This window comes from Protomyctophum parallelum, assembly GCF_964188405.1.
Source record: "Protomyctophum parallelum genome assembly, chromosome: 5".
NCBI classification, from domain to species: Eukaryota; Metazoa; Chordata; class Actinopteri; order Myctophiformes; family Myctophidae; genus Protomyctophum; species Protomyctophum parallelum.
This window is the reverse complement of record NC_139702.1, coordinates 10,320,308-10,344,617: the sequence shown is the minus strand read 5'-3', so window position 1 is coordinate 10,344,617 and position 24,310 is coordinate 10,320,308. Positions and strand designations below refer to the sequence as shown.

At 42.3% G+C, this 24,310-nt stretch overlaps 4 protein-coding genes across 5 annotated transcripts in view; 3 read left to right on the top strand and 1 right to left on the bottom strand.

Annotated features, from left to right (window-relative positions):
• The window catches only part of fhip1aa (FHF complex subunit HOOK interacting protein 1Aa), a 62,097-nt gene extending 57,215 nt beyond the window's left edge, over window positions 1–4,882 (top strand). Inside the window, exon 16 of the mRNA XM_083764884.1 lies at window positions 633–4,882. Within this exon, the coding sequence (XP_083621010.1) occupies window positions 633–853 (221 nt within the window). The 3' untranslated portion in view covers window positions 854–4,882. The remainder of the gene's footprint in view (window positions 1–632) is intronic.
• Window positions 1–24,310, top strand: part of LOC310859021 (uncharacterized protein) — a 428,722-nt gene that overhangs the window by 349,837 nt on the left and 54,575 nt on the right. The window lies entirely within an intron of this gene.
• On the bottom strand, window positions 8,499–10,628 carry dctpp1 (dCTP pyrophosphatase 1). 2 transcript variants are annotated; one of them, XM_083764725.1, is made up of 2 exons: window positions 10,390–10,628; window positions 8,499–9,918 (listed from the first exon to the last, which is right to left on the bottom strand). In XM_083764725.1, the coding sequence occupies exons 1-2, from the start codon at window positions 10,507–10,509 to the stop codon at window positions 9,520–9,522; spliced, it is 519 nt and encodes a 172-aa protein (XP_083620851.1). In that variant the 5' UTR covers window positions 10,510–10,628; the 3' UTR covers window positions 8,499–9,519. The 2 variants fall into 2 exon arrangements, with proteins under 2 accessions (XP_083620851.1, XP_083620852.1); XM_083764726.1 differs by having other exon boundaries at window positions 10,408–10,628.
• Window positions 11,289–24,310, top strand: part of gatb (glutamyl-tRNA(Gln) amidotransferase, subunit B) — a 33,429-nt gene continuing 20,407 nt past the window's right edge. Inside the window, exons 1-4 of the mRNA XM_083766172.1 lie at window positions 11,289–11,367; window positions 12,406–12,559; window positions 13,552–13,665; window positions 23,829–24,027. Of these exons, the coding sequence (XP_083622298.1) occupies window positions 12,500–12,559; window positions 13,552–13,665; window positions 23,829–24,027 (373 nt within the window). The 5' untranslated portion in view covers window positions 11,289–11,367; window positions 12,406–12,499. The remainder of the gene's footprint in view (window positions 11,368–12,405; window positions 12,560–13,551; window positions 13,666–23,828; window positions 24,028–24,310) is intronic.

Here is a 24,310-nt window from a genome sequence, read left to right as displayed (position 1 = left end):
AACAGAATCTTTATTCCTTTCTTGTAAGGTTTGTCTTGATATTAGAAACGGCTACTTGAGGACCTTGTTTAGTGATTCTGATTGTAATGTTTTGCTAAAGTTATCTCATTGATGTGACACTCATGGCGTTGACAACGTGCCCACACACTATTCTTTTAGTAACACTTTTATAAAATGGAAATAACTAATGCCTAAACGTATGCTCTGGCGCGTGACACATTGAATGAGGCGTGTGGCGCTTTATTTAGTATGATCGATCAAGTATGGCGTTAATTTAGCTCGCTTTTTTTGAGATAAGAGGTTTCTGCAAGAGAGCAACGATACCCAACTTGGAACGTTTTTTATTAACCCATTCTGAACGGGCACCCATTTTGGTGTTGGCATCATGTTATGCTTTAGCTATTGAAAAATAGCAGATCTACAAGCTCATATCGCGCCACCGAGTGGCGCGATACGAGCTTGTAGGTCTGCTATTTTTTGAAAAATCGAAGAACGACTGACATTTTTAGAATCTGATCTCAGGTCAGAATGGGTTCATCAGACCAGTGTGTGTCCAGTGGAAACCTCGTATGAATCTGATCTCAGGTCAGAATGGGTTAAATGTCAATAAGTATGTCTATATATTCTTTCAGACAAAAGCAGAGGTTCCAGCCAATGGGAAGGGGCGTTGATGTTGCAGAGTTCACCACACAGAGGTTCCGGCCAATGGGAAGGGGCGTCACCACAACCTAAGACCATCTCTCTGGCTCGCACCGACGTCTTCGCCACCGTCCTCTACACGGAGTTCCTCAAAGAGCTGGCGGCCATTGCTCAGGAGCACTCCATATTATCATACATTCCAATGGAGGAGTGACGGCATCCCACAGCAGGGCTCTGCCATGGGTCCCCCTTTGATACAAAAACAAACACATTTTTGAAGAACTATTTTTGTTTGTTTTGCACGCTTGAGTTGGCGAGACTTGGTGATGGCATTTGTCTGTCTCTCCACGCACGCGCACATGTTTGTGTGTGTGTGTATGATCTGGTCTGGAAAATGTTGTCCTGAAACGTCATTGGGCAGAATCCCCCCCCGGCGTCATTATCGTGACGCCACTGGCAGCCCTTTGCGTTACCACATTGACGCCGAAGTCATGTGACCCATGGCGACTGAATACCTGTTGTCTACCATCAGTACATGGCAGTGAAAACGATGCTGGCGCTCTGACAGAAGTGGCTTTGAGCACCGCGAGACGGTGGTCACCTTATTTCGGTGACTGGACTATGGATATGCCTTAAATGTCCACAACATCCGTCAACAACATCCGCATTCCGTTGTCGTTAACATGGTATGCAAAGGTGTATGTAATTGGATTCAGCCTCGTCTGCATCTTATATTTTCCGACACTACTTGACGAAGAATGAACCTTGGGTATCAATTTATTTCTACAGCTATTTTTTAGGTAACTTTTAAAACAAAAGAGAATATATATAATATATTTTTCCAAGATAATCAGTGGGCCTTAGCAGAGTACATATTTTAGCCTAAATGTATTTTCCTTTTTAACTGCAATACTGTTGGATGTTCTTGGCACTTGCCTTGTATACATCCAAGCACAACGTTCCAGATAATCAGCAGGAGAATACTGACCTACTCCATGATGTTTGAATGACCAGCAAATAACATGTTGAACATGGCCGCTTCAATATAGGTCAATAAACCAAAGACACGAATGGAACCTTGGAACTGTGGGAAGTTAAAAAGAATATCTGAGTAATCATCTTCCCTGACTTCTGTCCTATAATCGGTTTGACTTTTCCTTCAAATACCAGCTAGATAGAAGGTCCTGGGTTTGATTCCCGCTGGGGACGCTGTGGGTGCTGGCGGCGTGTTCTCTCCTCCGTGTCATCAGTGCCCATACCGCAGGTGGGGTTGGCGAAAGGGCCTTTCTGTGTGGAGTTTACATGTTCTCCCCGTGTCCCCTAGGGTAGGTACCCTCACAAAAAACATGCAGTAATCCTGTTCACTAAACTGCCTGATGGAGGGGAAAGGAACTGGTTGGAATAACGTGTTCCTTCCACGCGCTACGTCCAACCGGGGAAACTCCCCCCCCCTGTCAGGTGAAAAGAAGCAGCTTGGACGCTCATGCATTGAAGGAAGCATTAGGTCAGTCCGTTGCTCTCCCCAGGTTGGCGGAGGGTGTGTAGAGCCCAGGATCACATTAGATAGTTGACATTGGGTGAAAATGGGTTGCAAAATCGTGGGATAAAAAGAAAAAAAAATAAAAGAAAAAACAATACCAGGCCTTGTCTGAATGTCTTCTCAACAACCAGCTGTGACTACGATGTCCAAAACTCAAATGTGGTACTACAATATGTAACACTAATAGTGTATTAAGGTGGTACTACCATACTGTATGTAACACTACTAGTGTATAGTATGTGGCCTTTCTCGCATGTTGCTGCCTTGTCAATTCCACAAGACAGTGGTTCTCAAACTGTTTCATGTATTTAAAAAGAAAAATAGAAAAAACGAGAGAAATGTGATGCTATGTTAACTACTTTTGCTGGGAACCCCCTCAAGGACCCCTGGGGGTCCCCAGTGCCCCTCTGAGAACCGCTGCCATAGGATTGCGTGCTCAACAGAACCGTCGTGCGGAGAACAGTGTTCCCATGTTGCTCTGTGAGGTTGGGCCTTTGAAAGTGCAGCACAATCTGTGTTCTGACTGTTAACAGAGTTCTTATTGGAGTAATGTTTGCACAGGTGGCATTGTCATTTTCACTTACACAGGTAGACACATTAAAGGTAGTTTATTTATTTTTAATATTGTTTGGTCTACAGATCTACAAGCTTGTAGGTCTGCTATTTTTGAAAATTTGAAATTTTTTGAACGACTGACATAGAAACATAGCTTTTTCAGAAAACTGTCAGGATGTAGAAGACATTTTTTTAATCTGATCTCAGGTCAGAATGGGTTAAACATGTTTATTTCATGTTAAAAAGTGAAATGTCTATATTCTGATAATAATCAGAATGTATAGAAAGGGTACATTTTCAGGTGGTTTGCCAGTTTCATCCAGTCAGGAGAGAGTAGTATACTCATTTATCAGCTTCAATTTTATAATGTTTCAGTTCCAATTGGGTTTGAATGATCACGTTCTTTGTTCATCACTTACAATTCCACTTGTTAATCCTGTATCCTTTATAAGGAAACGGGGTAAGTCTCCTGATTAGATCAAATTGGTATCCTAACCTGAAAATGCCTTTGCAAAGATTACTATCAGAATATAGAGTCATTTATCCACTTATTTAACAACAACAAAATCACTTACAGGAAGTTACAGCACCTTTTCATTTTCACACATTGACAATGTACACATACCTGTTAAATCACTCTTTTTTGTTGTTGTTGTTCAGAATGCAAATCATATTTATTGTGTCTTTAAGGTTCTTATAAGTCATGAAATGAGGTTTCAATATTTAAATGTATATGATGTTGTTTGTATATGACTTGTTCAGAACTGTACCTCAGGAGCTTCTGAATGTAGGCTACACAGCTTTCCTACAGCCTTTAGTGAACTCGCTTTCCCACAATGCATCAAGGGAAGAATCACAGACTTCACACGTCACAACCAGGATGTTTCTTAGTGTTGTACTATTTCACCTTAACTTAGTACTGCTTTATAACATATATCAGTGGTTCTCAAACAATGGGTCGGGAGGGACCGCGTTTTATCCACTTATCCACACTACAATTGTATCCCTATATTTAACAATATATATTTCAAAAGATTAAAAGAAAATACAATAAATAATTTTTTTAAGAATTCGAGATATTTATAGAACAAGTATAATCCATACATACACATGAAAATACCGGACTTACAATTCATCACACCGTGACACCTTGTAAGATTGTAGTAAAACGCGTCCAGTCTGCAAGGACCTTTGAGTGTTTAATTCATATTATATCATTGTAAGTTTGGGTCCCCGGAAAGACATCAAATGTATCTTTTGGGTCTTGAGTTGCACAGTTTGGGAACCACAGATGTGTATTATACACACTATGTAAACACATATTTCAAGGAAGTATAGGACTCTATGCAATGTTTTTCATATTTCAGGTATTTCACATAGCGGTTGCATATTTCCTGATGGACAGGGGTATTTATGTAGGGTATTTAAAGGGGTATATTTTTTCCATTTCGAGAAAGTTTCTATTGCCATATTCTTCGGTAAGGTTGTGCTAAAGATGTTCTCGTTTTTTTCCATCACTGTCCTTTTGAATAGAGAGCATTTAAACCTTTGTACTAAATGTTATTAGCGATGTTCAGTTCTAAAGCAGTGACCGTTGCATCTCACATTTCTTATTTTGACTGTTCTGGTTAAACTTGCCTTTACTTCAGTCCAGAAACTGGACATGAGTGTTTCTGTCAAGTACACTTTGTTACATGAAGCGGTACAGTTGTATGAGATGCTTCTTGTTCATGCCTCTACCACAGCAGTTTACTACGATTAAATACTAGAGATGCACCCATGTGTCGGCCACGCATCGGTATCCGCCGATATTTGCCGTTATCGTTCAATATGGGTATCGGCAAATAAAACTGACCTTAACCGATGGCAGTAGCGGATATTTATCTGTTGTTGATAAGCATACATTTTGCATTGGCTACGTTATTTCTTGTGAAGATTGTACTACACACAAGGGGGAAATAAAAACAACACAAACTAAATAAACATCAGTATCGGCTAAATTGTTATTTTAAACATTGGTATCTGTATCGGCCAAGAATTTCCATATCGTTGCATCCCTATTAAATACCTATAAGTTAATTCATCAGACTTGTTCTTTTTTTTTAGATAGTATATGCACAGGAATTAATTAAACAATCCTACAACTACTGTTCTTGGGAAGGTTGTGCCATTTTTGGAGATGCATATGTTTCAAGTCAAACTTGGCTATTTGGGGGTGTATACAGTTATACATACCATATACAGTTAATATGTGCCTGTGTGTTTGTGTGTGTGTTAGGTTGTGCACAGGTGGTCAAAAACAACCATGCTGTTTTTGTGCTCAGACCCAGGAAGCCAGCCAGCCAGACCCAGGCAGCCAGCCAGCTACACACACACACACACACACACACACACACACACACACACATAGTGCTCAGACCCAGGCAGCCAGCCAGCCACACACATAGCTCCGTAAGGGAGTGGTTGCATCACTCAAAAAGTTAGAATATGGACCTTTCCTTACTGTTGTGCCAGTCTGGACTGATATGCACAACACTTCCTTCTCAGATACATGATACAGTACCATGTACGTTGTTGCATCACAGCACAGTGTTGTCTGGCACTGTGGTTTATGAAAAGCTTCAAGTTGGCATGCAGGTTGGAAACCACATTTAAGGACCAGTTTGTGTCACTATTGTTATTCCAAAGATACGGTTACATCCTGTTCTCACACCTCGTAGGCTCACATTTCCATCCCCAGACACAACCAGGTTGATGTGACATGGTTTGTCACCGGTGTTTTGAGACACAACGGCAACAACTCCTTCCAATAAAGGTAGCTAGTGTGAAATGGAAAATGGATGTACATCATTTTATTACTGCTATCATGGGGCACGGTCACGCCGCTCTTTTCCTCTACCTATGATGAGCCAATGCATTTCAATGGGAATGGAGCGGCTTGCTGCCATTTGTCAGAATTCGATTTCCACACTTAAGTTTGTTTTTCCCTAACGCCTGGCCCGCTCCCTGTGGTCTTGGGTTGGGAGGGACTGTGTGTTCTGTGGTAATTGAGTGAACAACAATAAAAGCCTCTGGCAGACTTTTTTTTATCCGTGGAGGCCTTTGTTCAAATCTAGGTCTGTCTGTGGAGACAGGAGGAGATCCATGTGAAAACTCTCCTTTCATACTGAGCAGCTGGTCACTTATTATCGTACTGCACCAGCACCATATACTGCCTAGTTTCTACAGGTCGGGACAGGCAGACAGACATGCATTTGATAGATCTAAAGGTCATTCCACGTAGACATCTACCAGTATTTGACAGATATACAAGCCATTCCAGATAGAATTGTAACCCATCGTCTTATTACAATGAATTCACGCAATCTCTGTATCTTGTCAGCACCATGTCTGTATCATGGTCAGTATCATGTCTGTATCATGTCAGTAGCATCCTGTCTGTATCATGTCAGCATCATGTCTGTATCATGGTCAGTATCATGTCAGTAGCATGGTCTGTACCATGGTCAGTATCATGTCAGTAGCATCCTGTCTGTATCATGGTCAGTATCATGTCAGCATCATGTCTGTACCATGGTCAGTATCATGTCAGCATCATGTCTGTATCATGTTCAGTAGCATCATGTCTGTATCATGGTCAGCATCATGCCAGTAGCATGGTCTGTACCATGGTCAGTATCATGTCAGCATCATGTCTGTATCATGGTCAGTAGCATCGTGTCTGTATCATGGTCAGCATCATGTCTGTACCATGGTCAGTATCATGTCAGCATCATGTCTGTATCATGGTCAGTAGCATCATGTCTGTATCGTGGTCAGCATCATGTCAGTATCATGTCAGTAGCATGGTCTGTACCATGGTCAGTATCATGTCAGCATCATGTCTGTATCATGGTCAGTAGCATCATGTCTGTATCATGGTCAGCATCATGTCAGTATCATGTCAGTAGCATGGTCTGTACCATGGTCAGTATCATGTCTGTGAAGAGGAAGAACATCCGCACACCAGTTTGTAGAGCTCCGAGACTTACTTCATTTGAAGGCAACAAATTGCAACGTTTCGACCGACTAGGTCTTCATCATTATATTATTATTATTATAACTAGGTCTTCATCAGGCAAATTATTATTAGTTATTTGCCTGATGAGCACATCAGTTTTATGTCTCAGTCACAGTCAATATGTCTGGATAAAATGTGCACTTGATTATATTAAACTGACTTTTGTTTCTGGATCACAGGAACCTTTGTATCTGACTAGTAGTATAGTATGTACACATTATGGCTGTGGTCAAATGACCACAATGGAAATCCAGATATGTACACATATGTTCATACTGTAGGCTACAGTGCATGCATTTTTTGTTAATAAACATATCAAAAGTATACGTAACTACATTCTTCTAAAATATATGCTTCATACAGAATATATTTTCTCTCAATACAATACCAAATGTACTCTTCTTCACTCTTCAAACCAATATGTAAAGTTGCAAACACACTTTTATGAATTATCACTTTGCCTCAGGACGTTTTTAATTGTATTAGAATATCTAGAACAAAACATAACCCTTTCCTGAATAAGTGACCATAACATCAATTCGAACCCTATTTTATGATTCAAACAGTAGCATCTCAACCACTACACCAATAACACCCATAATCTATGTTGACATTAACCATCCATGTCTGTAAATGTCTCCCTGTCGGCCATTCTGTTACACTCCTGCAACATTCCTCGTATTCATCCAATCTTCTTTGCTCAGTATCTAGCTATAAATCAGATGATAATCTGATCAAAAAAAGAAAAGGGTCATTAAATCTAATTATAAACTCTGCCCCAGCAAACATTAAAGTCAGTGGTAATCTCAAATCGTAATTAAACTCTTCAGTTTATAGCAATTACATATTTAATTATGACATAGTACGTCTTTAATCTGCAGGAGGCGGTCATCCATTCATGCATGGACAACCAACCATTTACCTCAAGATAACCTGACTGAGGGTCAGACCTAAAGCTTCCAGGGCCTGTTTTATTATAGTTCATTAATTACACGACATCGCTGTCGGGCAGAACCCTCTTATTGCAATGTTTTAACAGGTTTTTTTTGTAAATGAATGCCCAACTTGATCATATTACAGCGTCACACAAAAGCATCAAAACTAGCAGATCGAGCTTGTCGTAGATCTGCTACTTTTTTATTTTGAATCATGAAAAATAATCCTAACTATTAACTGCTTAGGACAAGTAGCTACCATACAACTCCTTGAAGGTACAATGCTAAACATCTCCGTCAATGTTCAGTGTTGTTAAACTAATTTAAACTAGGAATGATGCTGTGCAAATACAGCCTCATGCTGTACACACATTAACCACAAGAGGGAGCTCATGGATCACCGTCAGTCCTCAGAGCTGTAGAGACTACAATGGAACTCTCTTGTGTAGCTACAATCATAGCATGTTTAATCTGAAATGGATTCCACAGCCGTTGCTTTATGTATCAATAGATCAAGTTGGAGATTCTGAAACTGGGCCGAAGTGGCTGAGTCACTGAGTCAGTGTAAACTGTAAATCCCTCATCTTATCTCGATATCCATCCATTCCACTCTGCGATTTAAGCCTAATTTATAACGACAGTTAAAACAGTGTTGCTTGCCGTTAAGAACAGATCTAAAAGCCAACCTCTGCATCAGCTCAACAAGGGATGAGCAACATGGGGATAACTTTTATTCTCAATGTTATTCACACACACACACACACACACACACGAGAAGACAGCAGGTTGAACTGGAGGCACCTTTACTTCAGGAAGAAGTCAGTTACAAAACAATGACATTGTGACATACTCCATTAAACATCTGGTTCTAAAAAAAATAAAACTAAACGCTCCCTATTGCATTCCACGACTTAGAATGTTCAGGTCTGAGGTCATCTGCTGCAGTGGATTTAATTTACAAGATCATGATTAAGATCATCACTCAAAGCTTCATTCATACTTGGTTGTGTACCAGTGTCTGTCACCAAAATTAGCAGATCTACAAGCTCAGTATGTGTTGCAGGGAGCTTGCAGATGCGATATTTCCATTTGGTTTGAGTGATACTGGCGGGCAAACAAAGTATAAATCGAGCCTTAGCTGCCTTACCACTCATTGGAATTAGTTTGAGAGTAGATGAAGTGCTCAATGTGAATGTACTACTCTTTCAGTGAAAACCTTTTCCTCCCCGACAACAAAAACTGAAAAATCTAACAATACTAAAAAACGTGAACATCAATGAAAAGTGATGAAATGTAGAGAGGAAAGTAGCACAGAGAAAGTACAGATTCCTCTCATGTGCGCTTCCTACTGTTCATTTCACTTTGGGCAAGCAGCTAAAACAAGATATAGTAAGAACAGTGAACATAAGAACAATGAACATCTTTAGCATATCTGAGTTGAGTACAGATGGCAGATACAGCAGTACTTATCAACCAATATTGTCCATGAAGCGAACATTCAGACATCTTTCCATTATTTGAGTCAAGCCTAATTTATAACTCCAGTGTTGCTTGCTGTCAAGAACATAATTAAAAAAAAGCTGATTGGCTCGACAAGGCCAAGGGACGCCGTTGTGCGAGTAAGCAGCTTTTTCTTTTTCTCAATGTTATGCTCCATTGTACGATGGTATAGCGTGCCAATACCAGATATACAAGCTCACAGACTTGTAGATCGGCATACGAAGTCTAAATCAAACTCAAAATGGGTTTCGTCTCATCGCAAATCTCCGTTCCGAGGCGAGCTAGGCTTTTTAGTCCTTGTATTCGGTGTACTTTTTGGCGGAGCCTTGCACCTTGCTGGCGGGGTACTTCAGCCGGTTGAGGGCCATCTTGCGCAGCACGGCTTGCGGCAGGTCGACGTGGCATTTCTCCGCCAGCTCCACCAGGTAGATCATGACGTCGCTGAGCTCGTGGGCCAGCTGCTCCCTCTCCGAGTCCGTCCAGCCGGGCAGACCCTCGGCCACCTCCCCCCGCCACTGGAAGAGCTCAGACACCTCGCCCACCTCGCCCACCATGGCCAGCAGCAGGTTGCGGGGCTGGTGGAACTGGTTCCAGTCCCTCTCGTCCGTGAACTCGGCCTGCATCCGCCGGATGTCCTCCAGCGTGGGTTCGCCGGTGAAGGTGAATCTCTGGGCGGCTCCGGTTCCGTTCTGCACACAGGGGGAGGGAACCTCAGTTTAGTGGCTGGGTGTAAATGGACAAACTTGAAATAGCACAATGGATTTAACAAAAATACCTCAATATTAATATTCTGATTATGTTGTAGGCTGACTAGTGTATGCTTATACTAAATATTTACACAATATGTTATAATAATCAATAATATTAAACTTTTGACTGTACTTCAATCAAGCCTATAGTAGAAATTAACGGATTGCATAAAGACAAACAACAGCTAGAAGTCAGGCAAGTCTGAAAACTACATCATTTCCCTGTAAAACTGCTATCAAGAACAAATTTGATGTAAGACATTATGTTACTCAGTCTCAGACTGTCTGCAGCTCCTTTAAAACCATGAAGAGGTCTCATTTGTGCCAATCATATTACTTCTCCGCCCTGCCATAATTATCTATCTGTGGCCTCGGTAACAACATGATATAATATTGGTAAATAGTAAATACCTCAGTTGCACTGCTCACTTTATGCTTGTTGTTGGGAGCTTCTTCCGTGGTGTGGTTGTTGGAGGGTTGACTTGACAACACTCCGTTCAGAGCGTGGACATCTTTACCGTTCGTCGCCATCCCGCTTTGTTGATGTTAACACTTAGAAATAAACGTAATCTTAAAAGTAGTTGTGAAAACCTGCCGTAAACTTAAAGTAAACAACGCGCTTCAAGATCACCACCACGCGAAGAAGTCCCGCCACGAGTCCAGAGGGGGAAATGACGTACCCGGCTTCGGAAGAAGAAACTGGTTACCAGTGTTGCCATGTCCGCTCATTATAAGTGACTTTTTATATCTATGGTTTTTCCTGTAAAGTTGCTTACACATTTTGGTAGTTGAGGGTTGTGTTTTTTTTTTTTTTTTTTGCTTGGTTCCTAATGTTGGTAACATTTTCAAGTCAAGGACCCCCAAATTGATATATATATTTGTGATTTGTCTGCAGCCCACCCGCCCCCATCTGAAAACATGTTATGGCATGCAAGTAACCCCTATACAAGTTTGTGAATCGATTATTATCTTTTTTTAAATTGCAGATCTACAAGCTCACAACGCGTCGCGAGCTTGTAGATCTGCTATGCATGAATTTACTTTTGAACTTATTTTCATAGACCTGGTCTCTTGTTTCTCTCATACAATCTGGCAACACTGCTGGTTACGTTCTGAAGGAGGATGCCCTGATAATTCTGGTCTTTGTAGTTCTGTATTATGACTTTCTATCACCGGGCTCGCCCAAATAAACTTCATCCCCCATAATCCTCCACGACAGCAGCAGCCGCTATCGGGCAACATGGCAGCCTCCTCTGGAGTCCTGCTTCTCTCTAATATCAACAAACCGATGTCGTTTAATAAATATACATTACACAGTCTGTGCGTCGTCAGGCTAATAGGCACGTGCGTTCCACGATGCAAAAGTCAACCACAGCTGAAAAGAAAAAGGTACAGTACAGTACTAGTCTGTACACTGCACACTGCACACTGCACAGTCAAAAGTGCATCTGTGACTTGGTAGATTGATTGAATACTTTAATGTCTTTATTAACAGTTTGCCAGTGGTACGATTGTTTTACAATGATTGCTAAAAGGATACCACAAAAAGGGACTTGTTTCCATTGTGGTCCTCACTGTGAGATGCATCTCTGCCTTTATAGTACTTCAGTCTGGTTTCCTTTATCCCCCTATAATATATATTTTGTATTGTACATTATTTATATTTTATCTGCACTTGATCCTCAGCTCAGTAGAGGTCACATCCCACCATTCTGTTGCATGAGTGTAGAATGATGTATCAGCCTTGCTTGGATCACTTTATTCAATGACACTTGATACAATATGATAGTTATGATCGATAGGTGATGCACACATAAATGTTATTTAAAATTGTCTACACTTTATTACTTACTGTTGTTGACTATACCCTTGTATTATAACCTAACCATACTTGTATTGTTATACTTGGTTTTGATTATATATCGTCTCTGTCGTGTGGAAACCTCACAACAACACGAGCTTGCAGAGCTGCTACTTTTGAAGTGGGGCATTCACTTATGAAAAACCCCACAGAAAGTTAAAATATGGAGATGAGAGGTTTCTGATACTGGACATTGCAAGTGCAGTCTGGCAGATCATCATCTCACATCATCATTTCACTGCACACACACAGTACTTGTACGAGCATGTAATCATATTAACATCCACTTCATATAGAGCTTTTCTTGGTACTCAAAGTCACATTACACAGCAGAAGAAATCAAAGAAAGAACGTTGTCTTTATTAAGAGAATAACTAGTTAAAAAGGCTAAAAACTGAGCAAAGAACAACGAGGCAGAAAGGGGGATTAGAATTAGTGATGAGTTTTGAGGTAGGCTTTGTGCCGCAAACAAAAACCTCTTTAATCTGGAATGTAAATGAGTAATATATCATTCTGTCCTGTCTCAGTACCACTGCTGGCTCATCCTTGTCTTATTTGTACTGTAGTGCTGCCCAGGAGTTGGTTAGCGTGGTGGGGCTGGAGATCCATGCACAGATCCAGTCCAACACAAAGCTTTTCTCGGGGGCTCCGGTTCGATTCATGTCACCGCCTAATTCCCTGGTGTCCCTTTTTGATGCGTCATTACCTGGCACTTTACCGGTAAGGATTGTTTGCAGAATCTGACCTGAGATCAGATTCTAAAAATGTCTATTACATCCTGACAGTTTCATTATTAACCCATTCTGACCTGAGATCAGATTCTAAAAGTGTCTTCGGTTATAAAAAAATAGCAGTACAAGCTCGTAGCGCGCCACTCGGTGGCGCACTACGAGCTTGTAGATCTGCTATTTTTCAATAGCTAAATTATAACATAATGCTAACACAAAAAGGGGTTCCGCCCAAAATGGGTTTAATAACTATACCATTTTGAGCGGGAACCCGCTATAGCAGATCTACAATAGCAGATCTACAAGCTCATAGCTCGAGCTTTTAGGTCTGCTATTTTTGAAAAATCGTAAAAATGTGGCGCAAATCTTTGAATATATTATATTCTTTCAAAGTGAATGTTTTTAACTCGGGTCTAAATGGGTTAAAGAACAATTACAGTTTTTGTTTAGTCGCCCACGTCGGGGATGTACAGTACATAATTGGCTATTGGCTATTTCAAACCTCCTAGTTTTATTACCATACAAGTTATATGGCAAGACAGCGTAGCATACACATGGTTGCGAATGCAATGAGCACTAACTATGAGACCCTGCAGATCATGTCTGTGTGTGTGTCTGTCCCGCTGTGACACCACCCGCCCGCCACCAGAGGGCACAGCTGTAGCACACAAAACACACACGCACGCGCACACACACACACACACACACACACACACACACACACACACACACACACACACACACACACACACACACACAACTTAACTTAAAAAAAACGTAACTTAAAAAAAAAACTTAACTTAAAATGAAAAAGAAAAACTTAACTTAAAAAAAAAACTTTTAAAACACAAAAAAAGAGAACTTTAAAAAGAAAACCTTAAAAAAGTATGTAATTTATTCTAATTATTGTTATTTCCATTTACGAGCTGCGTTCGCTTCCCGCGTTTGCGCGTCTTACTTGTATTATATGTTATGTGTCCTCAGGTCCTGAACAGGAGGTGTGTTGAGGCGGCGGTCATGACGGCACTGGCTCTCAACTGCACCATCAACAGGAAGTCACTGTTTGACAGGAAGCACTACTTCTACGCCGACCAACCAGTGAGTAGCTCTGCATGATTATGAATCCCATCTCGGCCCTAGGAGAGAAAGATACTTAGATAGCCATTCAGACCTGTCTGACATAGACATAGTTGCAAAAACGAGAACTGTCAATCACAGCAACTTGTGGCCTTCAGTACTGTCTGACGTGTCTGTCAGAATATATACTGTACTGTTTGTTTGTTTGTTTGTTAAAAAGGGTGATTGAAGCAGGCTTTTTATCTCTTTTGGATTATGGAGATTCATTTGTAGGAATGCAGCTCCTCCACGCATAAACTTTTTGACTCTGTCTGTCATTATGCTCTCTGACGTATTACTGCCGATAAGTATGATACACATTACACGCCACAGTGTTTTATATCATAATATAGCAGGCTGGTCTTCATTGGAAAATTACCTCCTTATATCACAACCATGCTAGATTGGAATCATGGACGCTATTTGACACGCGCAAATGACTGGCTTACACTTGAAGGTTAAAATGAGAAAAAGGCTGCACACTCGTAGCCACGATGCTGTATATTTATTATTTTCCAACGAGTTCGACCTTTCGGCCTTCTTCAGGGAATGACACTTAAATTACACTTAAAGGTTCCCAGATTACAGGCTGAACTCGGAACGATAGCCTTTTGTTTTGATGACCCAGCTACTTGTAATGATCACTTTTGATTGCCGTCACGGTTCGCTACAGTAGCTTCACTTCATATTCATCGATTATACTATCCCATGATGTCCTAACAATATAACATTACGTGAATGATTGAATCAGGGCCAGCTCAGTCTGAAGATCAATATTTCCATTTCATCTGCAGTTTGATAGACAGTTCTGGTTCTTAGAGCTTCATATGGAAAAAGGTTTGTGTTTGAAACTTTTATATCGTTACGGTTGTGTGGAAAGTGAACCTCATTATATCCCAAACTGTGACCTTTCATGATTCAAATAAAAAAAATAGCAGATCTACAAGCTCAAAATGTGTGTTTGAGCTTGTGGATATGCTATTTGTGCTACTTTTGCGTGACACTGTGATATGACGAAGTAGGCCATTAATTTACGAAAAATCATGAAAAGTTTCTAGGCAACAATATCATACCATCCCTAGATTAGACTGTCCCAAAATGGGCAAACGCACGTCCAAACCAAGTGATCACGGCCTTGTGCCGAGTTTGACCTCCTCCATACAACCTTCTGATTATGGCACATTGTGACGGCTGTGAGTGAGACGTTGGGGAACATTATGCGAGCGCTAAATTGAGCCTCCATTGTCTCAAACGGCTGTGCTTCATCGTTGCGTTTCCTTTCCTTCCGCTAAAAAGTAAAGGGGAAAAAACAGCGGCGACTCTGGGCGGAAAAAAAAGTCCTAGTGGGCGTTCCTGCTGTCATTGTGGTATGTAATGTAAACGTATCACCGTTCTGTGTGGAGGGTAAACACAGCAACACATTCATTTGATTGGCTATCGCCGGACAGTGTCGTTCCAAAAGATTGAACAATGTTCCTCCACTCGCGTTTCGACTGTCGCCGGGTCCCATAGACAAATAACGCACTTCAGGTGTCGCACAACGCGTTGTGAACTTGTGATGTGAGCTTGTAGGTCGGCTGTTTTCGTTTCAAACTATGAAAGAGGTCTTAAGTGGTTAATCAGATTAATGGATTTAGTAGATTATATTAAAAAAGATCAGACCTGTGCTGTCGGGGTGTCGGACTATTGGTTGTTGGTCTATTGGTTGTCAGAAAATTTGAATAGTGGGACTGTTGGTTGTCTGACTATTGGCTGTCAGACTATTGGCTGTCAGACTATTGACTGTCGGAACTTAACCATAAGTGCAAGCACGGGAGCAGCACATGTCGGCATGTCGGACTAATGCTCCGTCGGGCCTTGCGTGCGGTTCCCCTGTATACTGTAGTCCCTCTCATCATGCACCTGTGCATGACATGTGCTACACCGTAGTCTGTACTGCACTGTGCTCTGTGCTGGTGTTGCACTAAAAACTACTGGTGTTACACTAAAAACTCAGCTTCCCATCATGCACCTGTGCACAGTGTGAAGTTCAATAGCGCCACTTTGTCACCTGTACTCTAAACAGACTGTGTGTGTGTGTGTGTGTGTGTGTGTGTGTGTGTGTGTGCATGAGCGCACGTGCCTAAACAGACATACTTACATAGGGACATACATATAGACACACACGACCACGCTGCTCAACAGTGCCACTTTAGGTCACCCAGCCGTATTGCAGCTGTCCGTGCTCAGACAGACAGACAGAGGGACATACAACATACACAAAGTCACTCATAGGAGCGGTTGGCACTGCTAAAAAAAATGAAGTTAACACCGTAATCAATCAGTCTTTCATTGGGAATTATCACAAGTTGACCTGATGTCCCACATCCTCACTGGAGCCTTGCTGTTCCGCATGATTTGATCATTTCCTTTATTTATTTTTGTTGTTGTGTGGGTGTGGCATGTGTCTATATTTACATGTGTAATCCATTGTTTGCGCTCTGTTAATGCCTGTTGATCCAGTCAGCCATTTGTGGAGACTTCAGGCTGCGTTGCTACACATCTGCTCAGTAAAGAGTCGTCTGATCCAGTGTTGCGTTAACGCATTTTGACCTGATATCAGATTCTAAAAATCATCAGTCGTTCTTCAATTTTTCAAAAATAGCAGACCTACAAGCTCGTAGAGTGGCGCGCTATGAGCTTGTAGATCTGCTATTTTTCAATAGCTAAAGCATAACATAATGCTAACACCAAAAGGGGTTCCCGCCCAGAATGGGTTAAACAGCCTGATGATGAGCAGTCGTCGGAGCCGTTAAATTGCATTTAGGCTAATAATGGGAGACTTCCACATTAGGCCCAACATCTGAAATATAATCCACGTCTTCTAAGAATTAATCAACACCGAGACCAAGGGGCACGGAGAAATTAATCCAGTGGAAACGTATATCCCCTGATCGAGTTGTGCATTATTGATATATTCATCTGATTACATTTCTGCGGCATGCAGAATGAATTGATTAAGCGGGGCTCGCGCCGACTCGCCGTTCCTCGTTTGAAATGAGACTGCAGGCAGGGACGTACGGTACGCGTGTAAAGTTTATTTTTAAGAGCTCTTTAATAACACGGCCCAATGGCTCCACACTAATCTACCGGCATGAGCGCGTAATTACAATTTTCTTGAAATATTAAGTTTTCAAATAAACAGACGCGGGCCTGGCTATATAGAATCCATGACGTTTGTTTAATGAGTGTAATGAATCTCGTTGCGAGGCACGGTGCGGGTGTAAGGGTGGGATATCAGTTACTTAGTGATGGGAGGCAGAAGCGTGGTTAAATAGTAAAAACGTTATCACCAGGCACGCAGGTTGTCAGGCACCTGCTCCTCAGTGCGTGGTCCGGACAGCGTATACTCATACGAGTCAAAATACTGTATGCTGTCAAATCCTGAGTGTATAGAGTCTATAGACCATATTCACCATATTCACCTTTCGAGGTGTTTGAAGTTAAATATAAAAAAAACCTATAAAACATTTCAAAGAGAAAATGATGAGCGTATCGGCGTATGTGTCCACAGTAAGCTGTATTTGTTTAACAGTTTGAATAGAGCTTCTTAGTGAAAGTGTGTAGGTGCCAAAGTTGTGAGAATATACAAGGATTTATTATATACAGTGTGCTCGCTGCAGCAGGCCCACAATAAGTCAATAGTTTAACATGAATAATGTATGTCTGTGTTGCTGTATCAGCCTTTATAATAGAGGCTAGTAGTGTAACAACGTCTAGATAAATTAATGCATCATATTTATTGCATTTAGTGAAAGTGAGTGCTAGCAGATATGTTCCGTATTGCACTTATGAATAAATCACTGAATTATTGAGTTTGACTTTACATCATGCTGTGATCAGAGATCAGACATACTGCAGGGTAGCAGTATATATATATAGTTCACATAGTGGCACATACACATTCATTTACATCCACGTGTATACTGTACTTTATTAAAATGGTTGTAGTTAAATCCCTTTTCCTGGGGGTTTTGACCAAGAACGGTTGAGAAATGAGCTAGTGAAAGACACTATTTGCACACACAGTCATAGTAGCACTGGGGAAAATGGTGTGCGGTGTGAGAAGACTGGATTTCCGTCTGTTTAGCCGGAATATATTCCTGTCTGAGACAAACATGGCTTGGGAACCCGTTTTGGTGTTTTAACCCATTCTGACCTGAGATCAGATTCATATGAGGTTTCCGCCGGACACACACTGGTCTGATGAACCCATTCTGACCTGAGATCAGATTCTAAAAATGTCAGTCGTTCTTCGATTTTTCAAAAAATAGCAGACCTACAAGCTCTTATCGCGCCACTCGGTGGCGCGATATGAGCTTGTAGATCTGCTATTTTTCAGTAGCTAAAGCATAACATGATGCCGACACCAAAATGGGTGCCCGTTCAGAATGGGTTAACAATACTTAGCTAGCTATTGAAAAATAGCAGACCTACAAGCTCATAGCGCGCCTGTAGGTCTGCTATTTTTTTTTTAATTGTGAAAATGCGGCACAAATCTTTGAATATATATTCTTTCAGAAGACTGTTATTTCGACATCAGGCCTAAATGGCCCCTTCGTTAACAGCCGACGTTTGAATATGCGGCGAAATGCAAAATTGTCCCCGAGCCTTTAACAAGCTGCCTTAATGTGCTGCATCTGTACTGTATGTGTGCATAAACTACTGTATAAGCAGCCATTTGTGAGAACTGGAACATGTTTTCAGTGACATTGACAATGCATGTCAATGTACTTTGTTTACATGACCTCCGCCATGGGACTTGTTTTCGGTTCTTGCCTGCTACTGTATGTGTTCAATGGTAGCCACATTTATATTTTATTTTTGTCATTCTTTTTAATTATCAAATTGTATTGTTGCATACATTTTAATGTGCTCTTACTGTGGGCCTCTAGGTTGAAACTGCCACATTGGGTCCCCTAACTGCTCAGGCCAGTGTTTTCTCCTAGTCGACTGCAGTTCCTCAATGCACTTTGGCTCAAAGTACACGTCGTTGACACCATTGTACGACGTCGTATAGCTCAGGTTTAAACCAGGGGCCCTTGGGTTACGCAGTGGTGCAGTGTCTGCCCACCACCGCCGAGGTTGTCTGTTCCAATCCGGCTTTGTCGAGCGTCTATATATATTTAAATACCTTTAAGCCTCGGACAAAACAATTAATTGGCATAATGACTAAATTGGGAGAAAATGGGTTTTAAAAAAAGGTTTAAACATGGCATTCCTGATGTGGGCATGTTAGCAGTAGGGGCGTGTTAGTGTGAAAGTATGATATCCCTATCACTGCGTGAGAAAAGAGGAGTTAACGGGCAATTATGGGCACTGGATTTCCCCCGTAAACCTCAAGTTTAGCAGGCATATACAGTAATACGGTAATATACAGGTGTGATGGTACGATTCTTCATTCAGAGCATGCCAACACATTACACAGCAGAAGAGAGAGGTGATGATGGACCAATCGGTGTAAATGTATGACAGTTTATTTCAATAAACATGGTTATGTCGTTGTAGACACTACGTGTAAGTGTAGGGTTATGCCATAGTAGAAAGGGCTGCGACGGCAAGCAGGTTTATCCATCTATGTTGGGTGGAAAAAGTCATTATGTCCAAAACTGTTACTTTTCAGGATTCAACTGCAAAAGTAGCAGAACTGCAACCGTGTGGATCTGCTGCTTTTGATGCTTCTGTCTGACGCTGGGCTATGATCATGTAGCAGGTCACTCATTTACAAGGAAAATAATAATAATATGGTTTCTGCCAGACATCAATGAATGTCTCTTTCTCCTGAAGGAAGCAACATGCACAATGGGGATTTGTTCATCAGATTGTCGCTGTCAGGCAGAAACCTTGTATGTCCAAAACGGTTGCTTGTCAGGAAATGAGGCGACCAAAGGTACCTGTGTTCTGTTCTGTGTCAGGCACCCAGAACTGGTAGACCGGCTACTTTTGCTACTATTGTGTGACATTTAGGGATGTCCCGATCACATTGTTTTTGCTCCCGATCCGATCATTTAGATTTTGACACTTGACGCCATATCACAATAGTAAAATATCCAAAATCACAGACGATATCCAATCTAACATCATGATATGGATATAATATTGATACTAGGGATGTCCCCGATTTCTGATCATGTGATCGGATCAACCCTAGTGAGTAGTGACATTGTAGTGTGGCAAAGGTGGGCACTCATTCATGAAAAAAGAAACAAAAAAAACATACAGTAGATACAAGGTTTCTGCCCGACAGCGACGATATGCAGATCAGGTACAATATGCAGAATCTCCCCATTCCCTCGCCATCGCACTTCCCCATCATCCTTTAGCACGCCAATAAGTCTAAAAGTATTAATTAATGTGTTTAGTCTCCTGCGACGCTGTTGCTGTAGCAACGCAGTCAAGGAGCAATAACTCGGGGAGGGGAGGGCATGGCACGTTGCTCACTATACCTCTGGGCGGATGAAATATTTAGATCCCTCGGCCTCTGTGAGTGCTTCAAGTAGCCATTGTTGTCTCGCACTGAAAATGAAGCTCATGCGTGCCTGCCTGGCACGCATTGTGAGCTTGTAGATCGTCTGTTTTCAGTGTGACACACCAGTGGTCCCCCCCTCTCTCTCTCTCTCTCTAATTAGGCAACAGTGCAACACTATCTCTCTCTCTATCTCTCTCTCTCTCTCTCCCCCCCCCCCTCTCTCTCTCTCTCTCTCTCTCTATTTAGGCAACAGTTCAACACTATCTCTCTCTCTGTTTCTAGCACAACAGTGCCACTTTTGCCCCTACTGGTACTCTAAACATTGTGACATAGTCACATAAATAATGTGTGCGAATTATTGAATATGCATTTTTTTCTTTATTTTTCTTCAAATCTGGCACTAAAGCTTTTTTTTAGATGGGCGGTCCACAGCCAAATGCATATGTTTTTGGAAGTCCTTGACATGATGAAATGGTGAGAGAACCACTGTGCTACACGGTACCTTGACATGATGAAATGGTGTGAGAACCACTGCTACACGGTACCTTGACATGATGAAATGGTGTGAGAACCACTGCTACACGGTACCTTGACATGATGAAATGGTGTGAGAACCACTGCTACACGGTACCTTGACATGATTAAATGGTTTGAGAACCACTGTGCTACACGGTACCTTGACATGATGAAATGGTTTCAGAACCACTGTGCTACACGGTACCTTGACATGATGAAATGGTTTGAGAACCACTGTGCTACACGGTACCTTGACATGATGAAATGGTGTGAGAACCACTGTGCTACACGGTACCTTGACATGATGAAATGGTTTCAGAACCACTGTGCTACACGGTACCTTGACATGATGAAATGGTGTGAGAACCACTGTGCTACACGGTACCTTGACATGATGAAATGGTGTGAGAACCACTGCTACACGGTACCTTGACATGATGACATGGTTGGAGAACCACTGCTACACGGAACCTTGACATGATGAAATGGTTGGAGAACCACTGTGCTACACGGTACCTTGACATGATGAAATGGTTTGAGAACCACTGTGCTACACGGTAACTAACGCAGCTACAGTATAAATGAGCCTCAGAGAGCGCTGTGGCAACGCTCCAGCGCCGGCTAATGATTCCCAACGACGTGCCGAGTGCCAACAGCCGCTGGCGCTCTTTAATTCACACACCTCGTCTGGCCTCCAGCGAGGATCCAGCCATGCCGCCAACTTAAGCCACCACTGTTTTGTGATCTCTTTCTGAGTCAATAAACGGTCGGCGGTTGGTGTTTTCTGAGCCCATATATGGTTTACACAATATCTTGTACAGAGACGGAGTCAACAAACCGCCGTGTGGAAAAGAGTGCTTTGGAACAGAGTGGGTCGTGGGGGGGGGGTTCAGCTCCGTTCGGATTAAAAATCAAAAACAAATAATAATAATAATAAAAAGTCACAAGCAACTGTGGGAGAAGGGATTGAAGAGGTGACACAGACGTTGCCAGTCTGAGTTCACCAGGGAGGGCGTTGTTTCACAGTCGGCGCTGATTATCATGATTAATAAACCTGATGGCAGTGTCTGGCAGGAGAACAGGGGATTGTCTTTTCAGAGATGAATCATTATACCTTGTATAAGAAATCAATCAGTTAATGTTTCTTTTTTTGGCTTTCGCCTTCAATTTATATTTTTTATGGAGGGACAGACAGTAAGTAGGCTGACAGGAAATGGGGAGAGAGATGGGGGAAAGACATGCAGTAAAGGCCGTCGCGATCGGGAGTCGAACCCGCGGCACACTGCCAGACTGGATTACCAGCCAAGGTGCCTGGACCGCTGAGCCATGGCCCAGGCCAGAAATCAGTCTTTTACTGTTGCCCACTGAGCAGCCTCCACTCCGGACGTTTTGGGGTTCAGTGCCTTGCTCAAGGGCACTTCAGCGGTGTTGGAAGGGGTAAGTGGTGGCCATTCATTCACTTCCCCATCCGGATTTTTCCTGCCAATGTGGGGATTTGAACAAGGATTCTTTTTTTTTTCTTTTTTTTTATTAAGATTTTTTTTTTTTGCGGCTTACGCCTTTTATTGATTTTTGAAGGGACAGACAGTAGGCTGACAGGAAACGGGAAAGAGATGGGGGGATGACATGCAGTAAAGGCCGTGTCGGGTCCGGGAGTCGAACCCGCGGCACACTGCGACTGGATTACCAGTCCGGTGCCCAGACCGTTACGCTACGGCCTGGGCCTGAACAAGGATTCTTTACGGGCACAAACGTGCTCCTCTAACCTTTTTAAGCCACCACCAACCCCAAACCTAATGTAACAGTATGTCGTCTCTGTCGGGTAGAAACGAACCTCGTATGTTCAAAACGGTTACTTTTCTGGATTCAAATAACAAATGTAGCACATCTACAACCTCAAAATGTGTTGCTTTGCACTTTGCGCCGCGTTTTGAGCTGCTATGTTTGATGCTTCATGTGTGACGCTGTAGTGTAGTATGATCAAGTAGGACATTCATTTACAAAAAAATAATCACAACCCTGTAAAGTGAGGGACGATGTGTCTTATTATCATACATCACATTCCGTGCTCAACCAATCAAATCATTCACAAATGTCATTCCGGGCCAATCACTTTCGGCGTCTTCACTTTTCTGCCCTCACTTTGCTCAGCCAATCAAATCATCGCTATGGGGTGATCAGTCAATCACAAGCCAATGTTTGTGTTCGCACAAACCAAGGACTGTCTAAAGAGGACGAGACGCGAAGACCGTACGGACGACGCCATGTTGCTCCATGGCAGTGTTGCCAACTCGTGACAGAAATAAGCCAACCCACCTCCAAAAACAAGCCAAAACAAACCCAATAATATGACCATATAATCCTAATAAAAAAGATTTGATGCATTTATCATTATAAATACTATGTATGTCTATGATAATTAATGTTTTAGTAACTTATTATACTAATAATTAGCCTATAAAGAAAAGAAAAGGATCTCTGGAAAAAAAGGAAGCCAAAAGTCGCGGGAAATAAGCAGACTTGGCAACCCTGCTCCATGGAAGGAAAGAAACATGCGCAGTTGAGACCAAGGAAGCTGAACGTGGAAGTGTTGGCTGCATATAGCCCATTGCGCATGTTTCTTTCCTTCCATGGAGCACCATGTGAGCAACATGGCGTCGCCCGTACGGTCTTCACGTCTTGTCCTCTTTAGACAGTCCTTGACACAAACCCAGAAAGCTGGGCATAGGAGGGGGCTAGCGCCCCTCGAAAACACAAAAGGGTCGAATACGGAGATAAGAGGTTTCTGCCCAACAACGACGATATGTTTAACCCATTCTGTCCTGAGATCAGATTCATACGAGGTTTCCGCCGGACAACACACTGGTCTGATGAACCCATTCTGACCTGAGATCAGATTCTAAAAAAATGTCAGTCGCTCTTCGATTTTTCAAAAATAGCAGACCTACAAGCTCGTATCGCGCCACTCGGTGGCGCGATATGAGCTTGTAGATCTGCTATTTTTAAATAGCTAAAGCATAACATGATGCTGACACCAAAATGGGTGCCCGGTCAGAATGGGTTAAAGAACCAGCCAGCATGTCAAAAACCCGGTTCTGGTCTCTCTCTCTGCGACCTCCAGGCCGGCTACCAGATCACCCAGCAGCGCCGGCCCATCGCCGTGGACGGCTCGCTGACCTACAGCCACCTGGGAGGCAGGAAGAGGAGCCAGGTGGTCACCAAGTCGGTCCGCATCAAGCAGATCCAGCTGGAGCAGGACAGCGGAAAGAGTCTGCACGACGAGCAGCGCAGCCAGACCCTCATCGACCTGAACCGGGCAGGTACTCTTTAACACCATTCTGACCTGAGATCAGATTCTAAAAATGTCTTCTACATCCTGACACTTTTCTGAAAAAGCTATGTTTCTATGTCAGTCGTTCAAAAAAGTAGCAAACCTATAAGCTCGTAGCGCGCCACTCGGTGGCACGCTATGAGCTTGTAGATCTGCTATTTTTCAATAGCTAAAGCATAACATAATGCTAACACCAAAAGGGGTTCCCGCCCAAAATGGGTTAACACCAATCATTTCACCCAGAATCAGAATCATCTTTATTTGTCACATCA